General features: G+C 44.1%; 1 protein-coding gene across 15 annotated transcripts in view; it reads right to left on the bottom strand.

The window, feature by feature from the left end:
- MAP7D2 (MAP7 domain containing 2) overlaps positions 1–17,372 on the bottom strand; it is a 492,516-nt gene that overhangs the window by 53,859 nt on the left and 421,285 nt on the right. For all 15 annotated transcript variants that reach the window (XM_069637087.1, XM_069637084.1, XM_069637085.1 and 12 more), the window contains 2 exons: positions 16,614–16,718; positions 2,076–2,129 (listed from right to left, as the gene is read on the bottom strand). In XM_069637087.1, the coding sequence (XP_069493188.1) occupies positions 2,076–2,129; positions 16,614–16,718 (159 nt within the window). The remainder of the gene's footprint in view (positions 1–2,075; positions 2,130–16,613; positions 16,719–17,372) is intronic.

Here is a 17,372-nt window from a genome sequence, read left to right as displayed (position 1 = left end):
AACGAGACAAGGCCTATATGGAGTTGGCCACCTGAAGCACCATACCCCCATAAGAAAACACTTTCTTCGCCCAGCTGTCAAAACGTTTGTCGTCCCTCTCCGGAGGGATGGTAGGATACGACGCCTGCTTTGCTGGGGCCGTAGCGCCTGCACCACCAAACTCTCCGGGGTGGGGTGCCTAGACAAGTAGCAGGGGTCGCTACTGGCTGGACGGTATTTTCGCAACAAAGACTTGCCCACTGCCGGGAGACTCTCCGGAGCAGTCCAAGCCGCCGCCACCCTTCTCTGCAAAGCCATATGAAAAGGCAAAACCGGGTCAGTGGGTGGACCGAGATCAAGGATGTCCGTGAGATCATCCTGAACGAACTCCCCTGGGGGAGCCGACCAACCCAAGTACTCGGTAACCCGAGACATAAGGCACCGATATGATGAATCGGCATGAGTGCCAGGCTCCGGCCGACAAAACTCCACCTCCGGAGAGGTGTCCAATCCACTGGCATCATGCAGTGACTGCCTCAGGTCATCAAACTGATCATGGCCCGAGATAAGTTCATCCGGAACCGGAACCAGACCGCCATCAGAGCCTTCATCACCCTCTGAAATGTACGCCAGGCAGGGAGAGGAAGACCTCTGTGGACCAAAGCAGTGCCGGACCTTAGCCATAGCCTTTTTAGGGGCAAACCCCTTGCCACGGGGCCCCTCCGACACCACTGCCTCGAAAGGCGTCGAGGGCGCCGAGCGAGTCGGCGTCGACAGAAAAGGCATCGAGGGCGCCGAGCGAGTTGGCGTCGATAGAAAAGGCGTCGACGTCAGCTGCAACGCCTCCAGCATCAGCAGCGTCGACAGTCCTCGAAGCCGAAGCTCCGAGCGTGTCTCTCGACAGCCTGGGCGCCGACGGCATCGACGACCCCCTCGAAGACGTAACCTCGAGAGTAATCGTCGACGAACTCGGCGCCATAGGCGTCGATGTCGTCTTTGAAGACGTCACAGGATCACGCGGTCTCGAGTGCGTCGAGGACCGGGACCTGAAACGGGCATGGCGAGAACGGCTACACTTGTCCGAGCGGGACCTCTCCCGCGAGCCGTGCCGACCACCCGAGCCCGAAGGCGTGCGGGTGGTGTCTCTCTACCGGTGCCGACCGACCCCACTCAGAGGCACAGACGGACCGGTGCCCTGCGATTCCAGAATCGCTAGCATCTGCTTCCCGAAGGAAGCCCATTCCTCCGGTGTCACTTGCATGGAGGGATAAGCGACCCGCCGACGGGCAGAGTCCTCGAAAGAGGACTGGGAAGGCGACCTATGCCGGTGCTTCCTGGAATGCCTAGAAGAGGCGGAGGAGTGGCGAGACCGACTCCTGGAAGGAGACCCACCGGACTTCCAACGACGACGCGGAGAGTCACCCCTCGAGTCATCGGTCGAAAGCCCCGCAGACCTCGACTTCCGAGGCTTAGACACCCGACCTACCGACAGTTTCTTCTTGAGTTCTCGCAAGGCCTTTGCAGTGAGCAACTGGCAGTCGACACAGTCGTCCGTATCGTGGGCCTCCCCGAGGCACCAGAGGCAGGCGTCGTGCGAGTCTGTGACCAACATCTTGGACCAACAGTCCACGCAGTTCTTGAAGCCCGGACGCGGGGTCGAAGATGAGAAAGACATCGCCACAAACAACCGAACAGGTTCAACGAACCGAGAAAGAAAACAGTAACTCAAACGAGTCGAGGCGTACCGAGATTCACGAAGCGAACACGTTCGCGGAAAAAACAGAACTGAGGCAATGGGCGTCCTACTTATCACATCGGGTGACGTCGGCCGCCGGAGGAGGTCCTCAGGGACGGCGCATCGACGTTATCGACGCAGGACGCAGACGCCAAAGATTTCCCGAAGCAGCACAGCTGTGGACATTACCTGTCATAGATATGGAATACGTCGGAGGACCCAATCCCCTCGAAAGAAGTTAACCAAACATTTTTATTGACCAAACGTGTTGTCATGAAGCCAATCCACTGAGTGCTAGTAATTTGAAAAAGCATTATTTTTTCTGTATATACATCATGCATTGCAAGCAGGTTATACAAACCTTTATCTCTGGTACGTCACTCTTCCTGGTCCTCTTCATGATTTCATCTATTCTCTGAAAAACAGAACATCAATGGAGAGTGATACAAACTTAAGAGCGCACAACTGTTTTACCAGCATGCCACACACCTTTCTTAAACCTATTTCGCTGCATTTTAGTCAGCCAGTTGCAACAGCAAGAGCCTCAGACAAGCAGAAAATGTTAGCTAAAGCCTAATTTCCTGCATCGGCGCTGCAAAAAAACATACTGCTTTGAAAAATAGGCACTGGAAAAACCGTCGAGAATAATGGTAATATCCATTCACATGGCTGTCCCCTTTGAGTTATGAAGCGAAAGAAAATTACTCACTTTCGCTCTGGTTCTCCCAATCCATGGGGTTCTTTGCATTACCATCTTCCATCAGGTCACTGAACTATCCAAAAGGACTAGTAAGGTGGGGGGGGGGGGTCTGCATTTAAAAGCTCGGAGGTCGACTTTCAACATGCATCGCCTCCTCCTGAAACCACCCCATGGCCATGTGCTCCGCTACCATACTTTTCCTCGACTCTCCCCCCCCCCCCCCTCCCTCAGACCAGAAGATTTGTATTTGCCCGATAGAAATGGCTTCCAAGCGGAGATAACAGATGAGCCAATCTGTAGTCTGAATGAAAATATATTAAAATAATTGATTTCCAGCAGGTCCATACTGTTACATCCAGCCTCTTCACCTTTTCATTGATTAGGAATCAATGAACAAGAGACGAGGATTTGGACATTTTGAACAGTGCACGTTGAAGCCGGATTTCATGGAAAATTACCATACAGAGCATCGTCTCTCAAGCTAGTTTAGGAAAATACTGCATTAAAAGACGGAATCTAGGCAGCCCAGGCATCCAGTGAACAATTCTTAACCCAGTAATCCTTTTTGAAAGTAACTGGTGCTGACGTGGCTCTTACGAATTTCTCCTCAGAGAAAGGGATGGCCTAAATTTGGGTAGAACAAATGTAATAAGCAGAGGATTGGTTTGCCATTCATAGAATAACCTGTCAATTAACACCTTCAGAACAAGTCAAGGTGCCCCTAACTAGGGCAATGATTTCCACGTGGATTTTAATTCGATTTGAAACAAAGTACGTATGAGTTTGCCTGACTACTCGGTGTGGGAAAAAGAGTTGAGGTAATGGAGCACAAACGCCACTGAATCTGGTCGCTGATGTTGTGGCTGTCTCCCCCGGCAGATAACAGAGCATTAGTTTAATTACCATTGAATGGGTGGGTAGTGGAAAACATCTGTGAGATACAACAAAACTGGTGTGATAAGCCATACTACCACTTTTTTTTTAAAATTAAAGATGTTGGCCAGGCATGTACTCCATTCCCAAGCCTGTAATCCAGCATCCATATTTTCACTAGTCTTGCTTCCAAGGAGACACTCATCCGACCTTCGATTAAGGCGTACAGTTCTGCATTGTGAGGAGCCCAGAGAGAAACGCAAGCCTGCCCCCACATCCATCTGTACACAAACATGCCCGCAAAATATTTGGGGAGTCCCCAAAGTCGTGACACTATCAGTTATAGCCAGACAATGCCTGAGGTCCTGTGGAAACAAGCCAATACGAAATGCGGGTGATCAGTATCATGGGGCGCATTAGGATTTGCATTCCCCCTTATCTGGGAGTCAGTCTAATAAGAATGAATGGGAGTGATACTGGTTTTTGAGTAGGTGTGTGGGATACGACCCTGAGGCTGTAGTATCCCTCAGTATTAAAAATAAACCCAATGTTAAGAATGGATTCAATTATACAGGCCTGCATTTAGCATGGCGCCTCTCTTCCCCGTGTTCAAGGGGGCTCTCCCAATAGTAACAGGGAAATACTTAGGATGGCAATGGGGTCATTAGGATACAGTACTAAAAGAATTATCACTCCAGTGAATAGGCAATGAAGGCTGATTTCAAGATAATCACGTACAGACCCCACAGCACTTCATTCCTCCAAGCTGGGACATCAATAACTGTTTAAGAATCAGTGTCTAAACATTGTACATGGAACACTATACATTCTACACTACATCATACTACCTGTGTAAACATTCCACTGAGTACATCATAAGTGGACAGTACATAACTATTTACATACTGACAAATTTGCTATTTACATAAGCATCATCATAACAACTCCCTCGCTTGTCATACACAACCTCTTCTCACAATGGCAATTCTATTTTTATTCCACACCTGTCCCCCACTTGCCCTTACGGCATCCTTCATTATTGCAACCACTTGCACAGGATCTGAATATAACAAATCACCTTTCCTCTTTATCACAGCTTTTCTAATACTTACAAAGTCACTGCAGTCCACCCTAAATTCCTTTTGACCTCTTCTCACATTATCCCTCATGACATACTCTTCTTTCTTTCCCTTTACATTTTTCTTTCTTTCTTCAACCACACAATCCGAGTCGCCTCCTATTCATAACAAGGGAGGAGATACTTCTGAATAGCCTTTCCGACCCCTCATGAGTTCAAACGGTGACACACAAGTAACAGAATTTGGAGCCATCCTCAAGGCACACAACCTTTTTTGAACTGCTGCTTTCCTATCTAACCCACATACGCCAGCCAACCATATCCTTTCCATTATACATCTGTTCATCCTTTCCACTAATCAATTTCCTTCAGGATGCTATAGTGCTGATCTCTTAGAGATAATACCACAACTTCACAAATATTCTTTAAAACAGCCACCTGTGGTCTCTAAGGCGTTATTAAGCATGCAATATGGAAAACCATCCCTTGCAAAAGACAATACTTTTTATGTTTATTTCTTTAACCACCTTATATTCACACCACCTGGAAAACATGTTCACCAAAACAAGCAAGAATCTACCTTGCCCCAACCCAATCTTGACCCGGCCATGGATAACTATGGCCACCTCATCCCACGTGACATCATTTATCATGGGTTGCTCTTTCGCCATGATTCCTTTCCAACTCTTTACACATCCTGTACAATCCTGTAACCGTCTTTCCGACTCTGTCAAAAACCAGCCACCAATAATCCCATCACAACACAGCTTTGGTTTTACTAACACATGCATGTCTTTTATGGGTAATATCAATAATGCGTGACCTAATGTTTTCGGGCACCACTGCTCGTCTTCAACGAAACACCTTTCTCCAAACTTAATTCATCAAAAACCTCCCAAAATGGCCTCTCTCCTCGAGACACGTCCCCTTTATTTGGCCATCCACTCAATGTACAATTTTATCTTGTATACAACATCATGTACAGTGCTCACCCACTCCTTATCTATAATACCGTCACGCGTTGCAAAAACTAATTCTATGGGATAATTATGTTGATTTTCATCCTCCCTTCTGGCTAATCTAGACAATCCGCTAACACATTGTCTTTTCCAGCCACACCACACATCTCAAATCTATGACATAAGCATGTGACCCCATCCTTCAACTCTTCTGGATACCTTCTCTAAACCTTTATATTCAAAAATAGCTTTCAGAAGGTCTGATTCGTTTTGATTACAAAATCCGTTCTACACATGAAATTCTTAAACTTTTAAACTGCCCAGAAACAACCCAAAGCTTTCTTTTCCAAAATGGAATACCTTAATTCTGCACACCTCACTCAGTGCCCTGGATACATGCACTACGATTTCCTCCTCTCCTTTTTGATTCACCCGAGACAAAACAGCTCCTAAACCTGTTTCACTGGCACCCAAAGTGACGATACTCCTTTTCCTCGTATCAAATTACTTTAAAAAGGTGCAGCCAAGTCAACATCTTCTTTAACATTTTTAAATTCTTGACTTCACTTTTCATTCCAGATAAACTTTTGAGATTTTAAGCAATTTCCTCATTTCCATGACTCTTTTGGAGTAATTTTTTATACATTTCTGAGAAAACGCCAACATTCATAAAAAGGAACGTAATTCCCCTTTAGATTTTGGTTCAACCACATCTTTAATTGCATTCACCATAGCACTTTTGGGTCTTATTCCTTGGACCAAAAAATGTCATGGCCTAAATATTTCACCTTATCGACCCGAAAAACCTCTTATTGTTATGCCTCTCGCTCAATAATTTCCAACAACTTGTCTAGTGTTTCATGTACTGTTAACATACCCCAGACACCAAAATGTCATCCTGAAAGCAGAATACACCTTCGATTTTGTGAAATAGTTTATCCATTATCCTTTGGAAAACGGAGGAAGCCAATACGAGGCAAAAAGGCATTCTATGGAATTGGAAAACACCTTCATGTGTGATGAAGGCCATCAATTTTCTACAATTCTCCTCTAGCTATAACCGATAGGCCGACACCATATCGAGCTTCGTAAAAACGTTTACTTGATCCCCCCCAATGGCAAGCATCTCGCCCATATTAGGCAATGGATGTCCATCTAAGAGCACACACCTGTTCAATTCCCGCAAATCCACACAGATGTAGTTCTTCACAATCACCAACGGGGAAGTACATTCCACTCCTCCCACTCTTTCAATTATCTCCATGCTCAATAACTTCTGCAATTCTCTCTTCACATCCTCTCTCAATGCCAAAGGTACAGGTCTTAATTTGGCACTCACGGGTACACATACCTTTTCCAGTACAATTTGATGTTGCATCCCTTTTACCTTTCCTGAAAACATTTGTGTGTGCATCACCCATTGATGTGTTCATTTGCATCCGCTTTGTTGAGATCTAATCTCACCATTAGGTTTTTCTGGTCCTGCCAACCTAGCAGTGTCATCCCTTTTTTGTGATGTAAACCTTTCCTTTTTCACATCTCCCTTTCAATTAAAAATTGCTCTCAGCATATCCTAACAACTCTATTCTGTCAAGATTGTACCCACTCGGATTTATATCCGGTTCTAGTAGATTTCGTATATCACCTCGCATTTCCTCTTCAAATACATTTCTAGACATTAAAGCCTTCTTGGATCCAGAGTCAGCCATCATCGCGATGTTCTTTCCATTCAATCTCACATTGGCGCATGGATGTTCACACTCACCGTCACTCAAATCTTGTAAAACCTTCACAGAGATGTTTTCAACATTACAATTCACATCCTTACTGTTCATGGCCTGTAAGAATGTGGTTGTATTTTCCCTTGTTCCCTCCCTTGCCTTAAAGCGCTTTGAAACATTGTGTATAGGCGCTATATAAATAAACAGTCATATCATATCCTCCACTGAACAAACATTACCATCCTCATCATTTATTACCATGACCCTCCTTTGGTTGGCCAGATAATTTCTACAACAATTTGAGAAGTGACCTCGCCTTTTAAACTTGGCGCATATGACCCTTCTTCCAGGACATGATATGGAAGCAGCAAAGTGCGTGTTACTCGCACACCTAAAACACAAACCTTCCTTCTCGGCTCTTCTCTCCCCTTTCCAGTTACTGGCTTTGTAGCTGTTCTTTATTTCATATTGGGTTTATCCTTCCCTTTTTTTGTCTCGCGTCCACAACATTCAATACTTTGATTTTCCCTCCATTGCGGTCCTTTTCTGCCATCTTTGCTACACAGGCCATGGAATGTCCACTCTCTTCCCAATGCTCAACACTTTCTCCAGTGATGGCTCATCCCTCAACCATAGTTCGAAGAGAGGGCTAGATGTCTCAAGGCCGTGAAACTCCTCCACACTTTTCCCACGTTCTTGGGTCCCGATACCAAAATTGTATCTAATATAGTGCTCGTTCTGGGGTTTTAATGAATGTCAAGCTTCTTTATTGCAATATCTAAGTTTGACATGCCATCTCGTTCTCCCTCTACTGGGAGTGGTGGCAATGTATCAAACCTGTTGGCCTACGTATCCCCAATAAATGCATGAAGAGAGATTCTTTCCTGTCCATTTAGAAGGAATGGCCACAAGCAGTCCTGATTTAGTGGAGAAAACCTCCACTGCGACCATTTCACCTTTGGTGGGCCCAGAAATGCCATAAAGAGTGATGGGCCTGGCAAACCTGTTAATGCCATGCTCCTGCCAATTTCTTATACTCCAGTTTGGGTGGCTGCTGCTCAAAATGCAGTTAACTTGCCCTGAAACCCTTTGGCTTTCAGAGTTCGCTGTTGCCAACCTTTATATTGCCTTGGTATTTCCAACCTTATATCCTTCCATTAGGTTGAGTGCGCTCAGGATTGTTTCACTTCTAAAATAACTTCTTTGCGCCCCTGGCTGGTTTGAGCAGTGAACTGCACAATAAATTGTGCTCTTTACCACTCTGGTGTGCACAATCGTATTTTTTTTCTACCATGCGCACATGCTCATTAGCACGACGCGCATGCCCGGCCCTTGCCCACTTATCGATACAGGCGGCATTGCACTCTGGCGAAGTTCAGGGACCGCACGTGCTTCCGACGCGCTGCAGCTCACAGTAAGACTGCTTTTCCTCAATCCTTGCCCAAGCGGTATCTGTGCCAGGTGGCTTGTTTCAAAAGGGAGAAACAATTTGGTCTGGAGGATGAAGTTAACCTACTTTCCACACTAAACAAAATTATACTCTGGCTATGCCGGTTGGGCAAAGCAGCTTTGATCTATATCCCACGTTGGCCCCGGGACATCATAGCCATACCCACTTAAGCAGGCTTCAAAACCAGACTCACTCTATTTCATCCTAACTCACCAAATCGCGTTTTACTGAATTTCTTTTTACAGGAAATATGTAGCTGGTAGGGGTTAGGCATACTGAAATGGGCAGGGCATAATTGAGTGGAGAAGGGCAGTCTCCCGCTACATTTTGCAGTAAAAAAAATAAATGCAGCACAAAAATAAATGCAGTCAAGTGGTGTTCCGTGAGTTTGGATGTGATGAAATCTCAGATCCCGTCAGAACGCCTCTAAAAAAAAAAAGAAGAACTACCTCTCTCGAAGCAGCACCTGAACTGCCATATGATATTCTTCCAGAAGGATCCACTTCTTACACCCCCACCCCCAATGTGGGAAAGGTATTTAGCTACATGACAATTGTGTGTTATGCACAATGGTCTCATGTCTTTTGTAAATGATATCTAATCCGACGGGCTATCCTCTTTCACTGTCCTATCGCTTCCCTTCTACTTCTGTTAATGGATCTGCCATTACTATTCGACACCCAGCCATGGGATGGCATGGCCATATGTGTACACTAGTCTACAGAGATTCTTGCCAAGGCTTTCACTGCAATCTCAATAAAACAAATCAAATTACAAAGCACCATTGTCAGACTGGTCATGACAAGATGCAGCAGGACTTCCTAATACTGATGTCCGCATTGCCCTATAGTACAAGTAAGGGTGCAAACTTCCAGGATAAAAAGTAACATTGGTAGCTGCATTCAAAATCAGTTTACAACCGGGGAGGTGCATTCTTCCAACCATTTGGTGACCAACCAATCACTGGTGATCGCCACGCTCATAATTTGCTGTGCTTCTTCGCAGGCTTCAAGGAAGAAAGCGCCAACAGAGAACGCCTGGAGGCCCGGTGTTACATATGTGGGTGAACTTGCTGTTAGGACGAAGTCCAGCAGACCGTCCTTTGTGGTGGCATGACCATGGGCAATCTGGAGTGGGCCTTGAGCCAGACCAACAACGCTAAAACCAAGAGACACTGGAGGAACAAATCCTTCTTTTGGCAGTGTCATGCCAAACAAGCAGAGCGAGTGAGACGTCTGGAGTGATTCTGTGGTGGAGTCGATAAAGCCGAGGCAGCGACACGAGGAAGCTGCCCATTCTCGATGCCAGGTCCCTTAAACCCAGCTCTGTGGAATGAAGGTACATGGGTAGAGCGAGAAAGGGCAAGGCAACCGGGACTACAAGTCATGTTTGAAAATAATTGCAATACTGAACATGAGGCAGTGAGAAAACATGAATGTGTGCATTGGGAACCACCCAGGAAGTTGCCAATTATCACATTTTGCAAACATTGGAATGCATTAAGAAAAGAATCACTGAATTTAAGCATCAACCACAGAATTATAGATAGCCTAGAAAAGGGGGGAACTGGTGTAGAGGTCCCAGGGGTGGTGGTACTGCATAAGAGACAAAAACCCCAAGAGGGACAGACCTCAATACAACAATGCAGCAGTAGTAAAAATAAGAGTTACAAAAGATCATGTACCAAAGGATAATCAAAGGGGATTATAGTTGCAAAGAAATCTTATAAGCCCCAGGACATTGGACACAGATATGTACCACGAGCGACAGGAGCTCATGACACATTCAGCAAGACCGGAACTAATATTACCCATTGACTTGTTTCCAAATACTGAGATAACCAAGACTTTGTGTGGAGAGATCGCTGAAGGAAATCCAAGCCAGTAGGCCACAGGGAATGTGCCAGAGGTTGCATAGGCTGGCAATCCTTAGTTAGTACTTTTAGAGGTAGGGCCCAATAGTAAAAGATTCTTTTGAACTGTGGACATTTCTTTTGGACTTCTAATAGTAGAATAGCACCCTTATTTGGTTTTGTAGATTGGGACCATTCCCAAAGCGTTATGGCCAGTTAGGCAGTTCTTTCATATTATTTAAAATAAAATAGCTTCACAATGTCCAACATGTGTCCAAATCCTTCTGGTCCGCCACATCTCTAAAATGGACCATGAACATGTTACCAGTGTTTTCTCGCTCCAAGGAATCCCCACAGAGTACAGGGCCAGAGGTCAAGCTGCCTAGACCTTTGACCCCAATCACAAAATTCAACGGCTCAAAAGGTCTGAAGCAGAGTTAGCAAGACAGTGCTGTATGGAATTCGAGACTAACGCATTGTTAAGGGGCAAGGTGTACCTTTTCATTTTAAATTATTCTAAATTAAAAAAATAACCAGGATTCATTAAACAAAAGGGTGAACCCAGCTGTTAATATTTAGTCTACTGAGTCTACAGATCCAATGTGATATGAAGCCCATGCACAAGAAGTAATGCCAAGTGCAGTCTCACCAACCCACCCGATCTAGCCAGCTTGTTCCATGCACTGGAAGAGCATTTTGCCACACAGTATTCTCTTGCTGTTGACGTGGATGGTGCTACATAATCTCTATACTTCTGTGCAGCATCTCCAAGCTGCATGGGAACCACAGGAGGTGCACTGTGCCTTAGCAACCAGGTAAATACGCTTCCCTTTAACGGACCACCAGCTCACCCATTGCGTTACAGCATGTAAAGAGCATGCATCCAAATCTTGCTTACTTCACCATCCACTGCAAGTGCAAACAAGTAGGAATAGAGGGCCTCTTTCCTAGTGTCCCAAAGCATGGTGAACATTGCAGAGAGCATCCCATTACCATATACCCCAGCGGTTGGAAGTATGTATAGGAGATCTCTCTGTTTTAGAATGGACTGAAAAAAACCCATTCTGGAGAACACTTCAAGTAAAAAGGGCCATTAATCAAAGTAAAATGCCTTTTTGCCATTACATTACCACAAGTATCAACTGCAGGTTTAGGAGTACAATTTGGCATTTCAGAATATAGAATGCTAATTAGCTGAGCAGGGGTCCTTTCTTTATGGATCAAAATGTTTACATCTAAGAGTTCTAAAATCACAAAACCATTCCCCCACATTTATTGATTCCATCTTCCATGCAGATTACCTCCCTCTGCACATTCAGCTCCGACTCCCCTTCTGAATGAGAGAAAGCTGCCCTCCAAGGGTTAGTATCCTGTGCTCCTATCAACCCCTTTGCTCCTTGTCTAATGCTAGTTTTGGCTCTTTAACGTGCTCTAATCAGTCCTTTTCCTTGTCCGGTTTAAATCGGTGACAGAGCTATTAATCTTAAAAATCTCTGTCGAACCCAGCAACCTTTCTGACCGCCACCTAGTCTCACTCCTGGTCTCTTTGCTCTTTACGCTCTAAACACCCCACAGGCAAGCTTAGGTCCTCCTTTGGCTTCTCCCAATAACACTTTGCAGAAGCTGTCCTGATCTTTTCTACCTTGATCAAAAACCTCTCCAGTTTCTTCTCCAACTGACCTATGGCAATCCATTAGGGGGGGGCCTTTAATGCCTCATTCTCAAGTCCCCCTGCGCCCCCCCACTCAAGAACAAACTCCTGTTTCCCTGCTTTTTTTCAAGACCTCCCCCAATCTCCCATGATCCAGTTTGACCCGCCGCACCACAAACAAACTCACTCACTCCATCTTCCAAATTCACAAACTTGGGGTTCTCAGACATTGATTGAAAAATGTAAAAATCCATCAATTCGTTACCTCCAAATGACTGAGGAACCATAAAGCTATGCAATCCTTTTATCACCACAGACTACCCAATAACCACTTTCTTTCTCCAATCAACTGAACAAACCGGCCCATAACCTACTGGATCAGTGAAACAACAAAACAGACTCAATGCAACTACCCTCCAGCCAAAACCAATCAACCATCTGATTCTGGCTCCAACACTGGACTTTAAAGCAACACAGGGCATTCAATACCACCAACAGATCAAGGAAGGACAGATTTGATGAGGAAATTTAAGCAACCAAATGGTTGAGCATGGCAGTTTTCACCTCCACCAAATGGTGAAAGGAGCGACACATGGTGCAGGGACATCCTCTATGCAATATTTTGACAAGCAGTCCTAATAAACACCTCCCCACCCATTCAGATACTCTGGCGCAATCGCTTAATGATTCTTTGTTCTATCAACACACCAATGCATCAACTCCTGGCTCAAAAGTCAAACAACCCCCACCAGCAGTAGCTGGAAAACTCTAAACTTGGAGGAACTCCAATATCTTAAGAGTCCAAGCCCAACCACAACGATCCAGAACTATTCCTGCCGGAAGGAGTTTTGACACTACAAAAATTGATAACAAAAGCACTGGGCACCCTCATACCAGTAAAGCACAGCACATTTTCCCAAAAAGTATATTAAAAAAAAAGAACACTTTAGCAAATTAGTTCACACTCCACCTAAGACCGATAAAAAAATAGTACTTGGAAAAAAAAGTAAGAAACACTGTTACCCACAAGACAAGTTTGCCTACCAAAGACCTACATGTTCCTACAAATCAGAAATCCTTAACACAAAGAAATATTACTATTCCGAACAGATCAATGCACCTCATTCAGAGAAAGAACTTTACCAAATTGTTAATGAGATGAGAAACCCCTGCTTCCTGCAGAAAAGTGCCTTCAACTACCCAATAACTACTTGAAGGCATCGCCAACCATTTCAGAAGCAAAGTACTAAACATACAGAAAGTAATTGATGCAGCAATAAGAGGCGGAATTGAATGCAACATTCACGCTCTGGTAAATTATATTCAGCCCACAACCCCACAAATTAACAGCTTTAAACCAATATCCAAATCAGACTTTTTAAATAAATGGTGAAACTTTGCAACAATGCTGGCTCTCAGTTTGACCTCTGCCTCCAAACATCAACAAATATATCCTTATCACAGAAACACTACCTTTCTACTCTAGCAAATTAATAAACTGCTCTTTTAAAACAGGAATGTACCAAAGGTTTTCAAGACTACCCATGTCAAAACTACCTCTAAAAAACACCACTGGAGACCCAGAAGGCCCCTACAACTTTTGTCTCATCTCAAACATACCATAACCAGCCAACATTCTAGAGAGCAATGTACACAACCAAATCTTGGGGCACGTAGAGTCTAATAACTTAGTAGACTGCTCGGAAGTCTGTTTTAGACGGATGGCAGGCATCAAATCAGCACTAGCTTTCATTTGAGATTACCACATCAACTCAGCACTCTTAGATCTCAGCAGCCTTCAACACTGTTAACCACAGTACACCAATTATGAGGCACGAAGATACCAGACTCCCCAACATTACAATGCATGAGATTGTTACTAATAAAAGTAACAGGAATCGCCTGCCTCCCAGTCCCTTCATTTTGAACCCTTGACCCATTGTTCTCTAGGGATCAAGCCTCTTCCCGCTAATCTTCAACATCAATATGATCCCTTTGATAAAGATCCAAACCTTATGGGCTCACTGGTGACAACTATGAGGACGACACGCAAATCAACCAAATTAACAGATGACAGAAATCCATGCATCCCCCTCAGCAACTGCCTCTACGGAAAACAATGAATAGATGGCCAACCCAGATTAAAAAAAAAAAATAACCCTCTCACCCACACTCACTGGCTAGAAATCAAAGAAAGGATGCAGTTTCAGGCCCTCTGCATCATCCAAAGTCCACTTGAAGGGCAAGGAGCAGAATGCCTCCCAAACAAACTCTCACTCTACAAAACAACCAGAGACCCAAGGTTGACTTTGCGGAGTGCTGTGCAATGTGTTTTAGGCAGAAGGTCGGGGGCCAGCATGGCGATCCCTTGGATTAGGTGTGTGCATAAAAGTTGAACTATTGAGAAGTGTCATTTTTACCGCTTGATGGGTGGAGGTTAAACCAGAAATTCAGCCATTAGCGATGAGTACAGAAGTGTTGCAGCTTTCAGAAAATACTATAATTGCAAGCATCACCTGCTTTCTTGTACTCTTCCAGCAAAAGTCATATAAATTGTGTAGAGTTCTTTGGCATGGAGCTGTACGGCCGCAGTTCTTAGCCACACCCGCACCCCCCTCAGATTCCACACTACTTAGACATTTGTCCCATGCAAATGCAAAAGAGAAAGAAAGGAACACAAACAAAATCCACTAGTGACTTGCTCTTCAAAATAAAAACGCAGTTAAAGTTGCCTTTCAAACTCTTATTGTAAGGAAGGAAGATGTGAAAAATATCAAACTGTCTGTAAAAGGGACAAAATACATACCCACTGAAACAAGAGCTTAAAAAGGTGCAATGCTTGGATATCCTCCTGCATAGAGTGTGGTAAAAGAATATGAAGATTGCCATAGGTAGGTGCACTGTATTGTACAACCACAAGGAGTTCTAGATTTACTTTAGTAAGCTGACTTAACCAACAGAGTTGAATTTTGTATGACAAATCCAAAGTCCTCAAGTAAACTGTTCTATGAGATGGGGCCCACTCAAGGGGGAGGGGGGGTCTACAAACAGGTTGTAGCAAACTGCTTTCCCAGAGAACAAATCCAAATTTTCATGGCAATCACATTTTTCAACCACAGTAATGTTGTTGCATCAAGGAGTTATAACAAATTGGATAAAATCTTCAAGTAATCTTTAAGGAAATTGTTGTCCTGATCTTCATCCAGTATAACAATGGCTTTAGTTTTATTTTATACGCAATGCCCACCAAGACAAGATCAAGCAGAAATTGTGGGGGCACTGAACGGTAATGAAATGTGTTTGCACGTTTTATGACCAGTGACAGAAAAAGCATATCAATCAATCTAGTCCCAACAAGCACAGTACAGTACTGAATTGCTTGGAAATTCTAATCTGAGCAAGAGTACCAGCTCCAGCAAGTTTCTCAAGAGATCCTCCCTCAGATTACAAACTACAGTATAATATTCCTTGACTTGTAGAACGGCTGAAGCACCCGAATGTGGTCATGCTACAAATCAAAATATGATGTGGGCCTATTGAAAGCACACATACTTTCACTGCCGGTTCCTGGCTACATAGATTTCGAAGAACAAATAAATGCAAAATCTGCACATACATTAGGCCTTCTACTGGATCATCTTTAACACTAGTGGGCGTACCTCAACTATTTGTTCAATCTCTGAAAAAGGTCTGCCAGCTACTGTGCTCAGTTCAGAAGCAGCGCATATGGTGGGTATGTAGGATGCGAGGCTAGCTCACAGGCAGCGCGTTTGCTTGGAAGCAAGAGAATGCAGAGCAACATGTTCGAATCACAGTCCCGCACTTCAAGAATGGTGTTTGAGTTTTAGCCCTTAAAGAAAATGTATAAGGTTACTGATTCTCAGGCTACTGGCCTAAGTTGTGGACAGGTCTACCACTTCTACGTCATTGCTTGGCTGGTCACCCTTCATTATGTGTATCCTTCAATAATGTTGCCTTTGGTAGATCATGGGTTGTTGACATAAAAATGTGCTTAATGTATGGGATGACACTAGGGAACCATCCGTGCCTGCGCTACCACATACCCAGAACCTAGCTTAAAAGAAATATCGCCTGAGAAGAATTTTTTAAAATTTATTTTTATTTATTTATTTATTTATTTTTTTAGAAGGGAGAATTTTCTCCCAGGACCTGGTAAGAAAAAATCAGCAGTGGACATCCAAAAAGGCAAAACAATCTTAACATTTGTAGGAACAAAGTCCTAATAAAATTAACCTCCCGCTAACTCAATGATGCTAGCATAATGTGAAGCATCCCCCCTCAAAGTTTGTCATAGTTCAAAACTATTACTCTAAATAACTGTATTCCAGCTTACAAATGAGAAAAGATATTTGCGATTGGTTTTAGATAGAACCTTTTCCAAAGGAGCATCGTCAGTTATAAGGCAGCATATGAACCCTGCCTTTTCCCACTGTAGGCAAGATGTGCCGCGCACTAAACCCCACACAAAGTTATGGCCTAAATATTGCAGCACTTTCAGATTTTCTTCATGTGGTAAGCCCTTCACTTGTTACGCCATGTAAAGGAAAAGGTGTTGGCATTCACTGGGAAAATTAAATCAGAACTCTTTGTTTACCTTCTTCCTCTCCAGTCGCTCCTGCTCAATCTGTTGCATGATTTGTTCTCTTTCTAAACGCAGAATTTCTGCAGACTCTCTGGCTTTTGCTTCAGCTTCCTCCTTCTAAGGAACCACAAAAAAAAAATATACAAACAATAAAGAGTCCTCTGAACAGGTTCTGTTAACTTTGCTCTGTATGTTTGAATACATTATTAAAAAGGGTCTTGCAAACGAAGACAAGGCACACTGGGATATTCACCGGCCCAGATGAGCCAGAATTGAATGGCACCCTAATACTATCTTTTGTAAAGGACTGCTGAAGGTACTTTCTCCTATGTCTGAAAGATACGTGAATCCCACGTATCAGCTCTGTTGAGTGGAAACGAACGCTTCAATTGTTCTCTTTGCAGGTGCATCAGAGCGATTTACTACTTAAGGGATTCTAGATTTTCTTGAAACATCAACGGGCCAGATTCGACTGAAGTAGCCATCTGCCATTCCCACCAATATTTGGGCCCCTCCCCAGAAAAGAAATATATTGCGAGCAGGTGGCATTTTATGCAAAATCATTTAAGAGAGACATCGGAATAATTCTGTCAAAACGTGCCGTTTACAGTTATGGAGACTCCGCAAATTCCTCTCCATCCAAAGAACCCACTGGACTTGTGCATGGTCTTTGTAAATTAATTGCAAAGAAAGAGGACTGAAGTGCAGCAGTAGGTCTGTTTATGAGACTTGATAAATACAATGTCACCTGTGATACTAGAAAGAGATATC

The sequence above is a fragment of the Ambystoma mexicanum genome, chromosome 7p (assembly GCF_040938575.1).
Source record: "Ambystoma mexicanum isolate Mex_15411 chromosome 7p, UKY_AmexF1_1, whole genome shotgun sequence".
NCBI lineage: Eukaryota > Metazoa > Chordata > Amphibia > Caudata > Ambystomatidae > Ambystoma > Ambystoma mexicanum.
The sequence above is the reverse complement of the archived record's forward strand: the minus strand, read 5'-3'. Positions and strand labels throughout refer to the sequence as shown.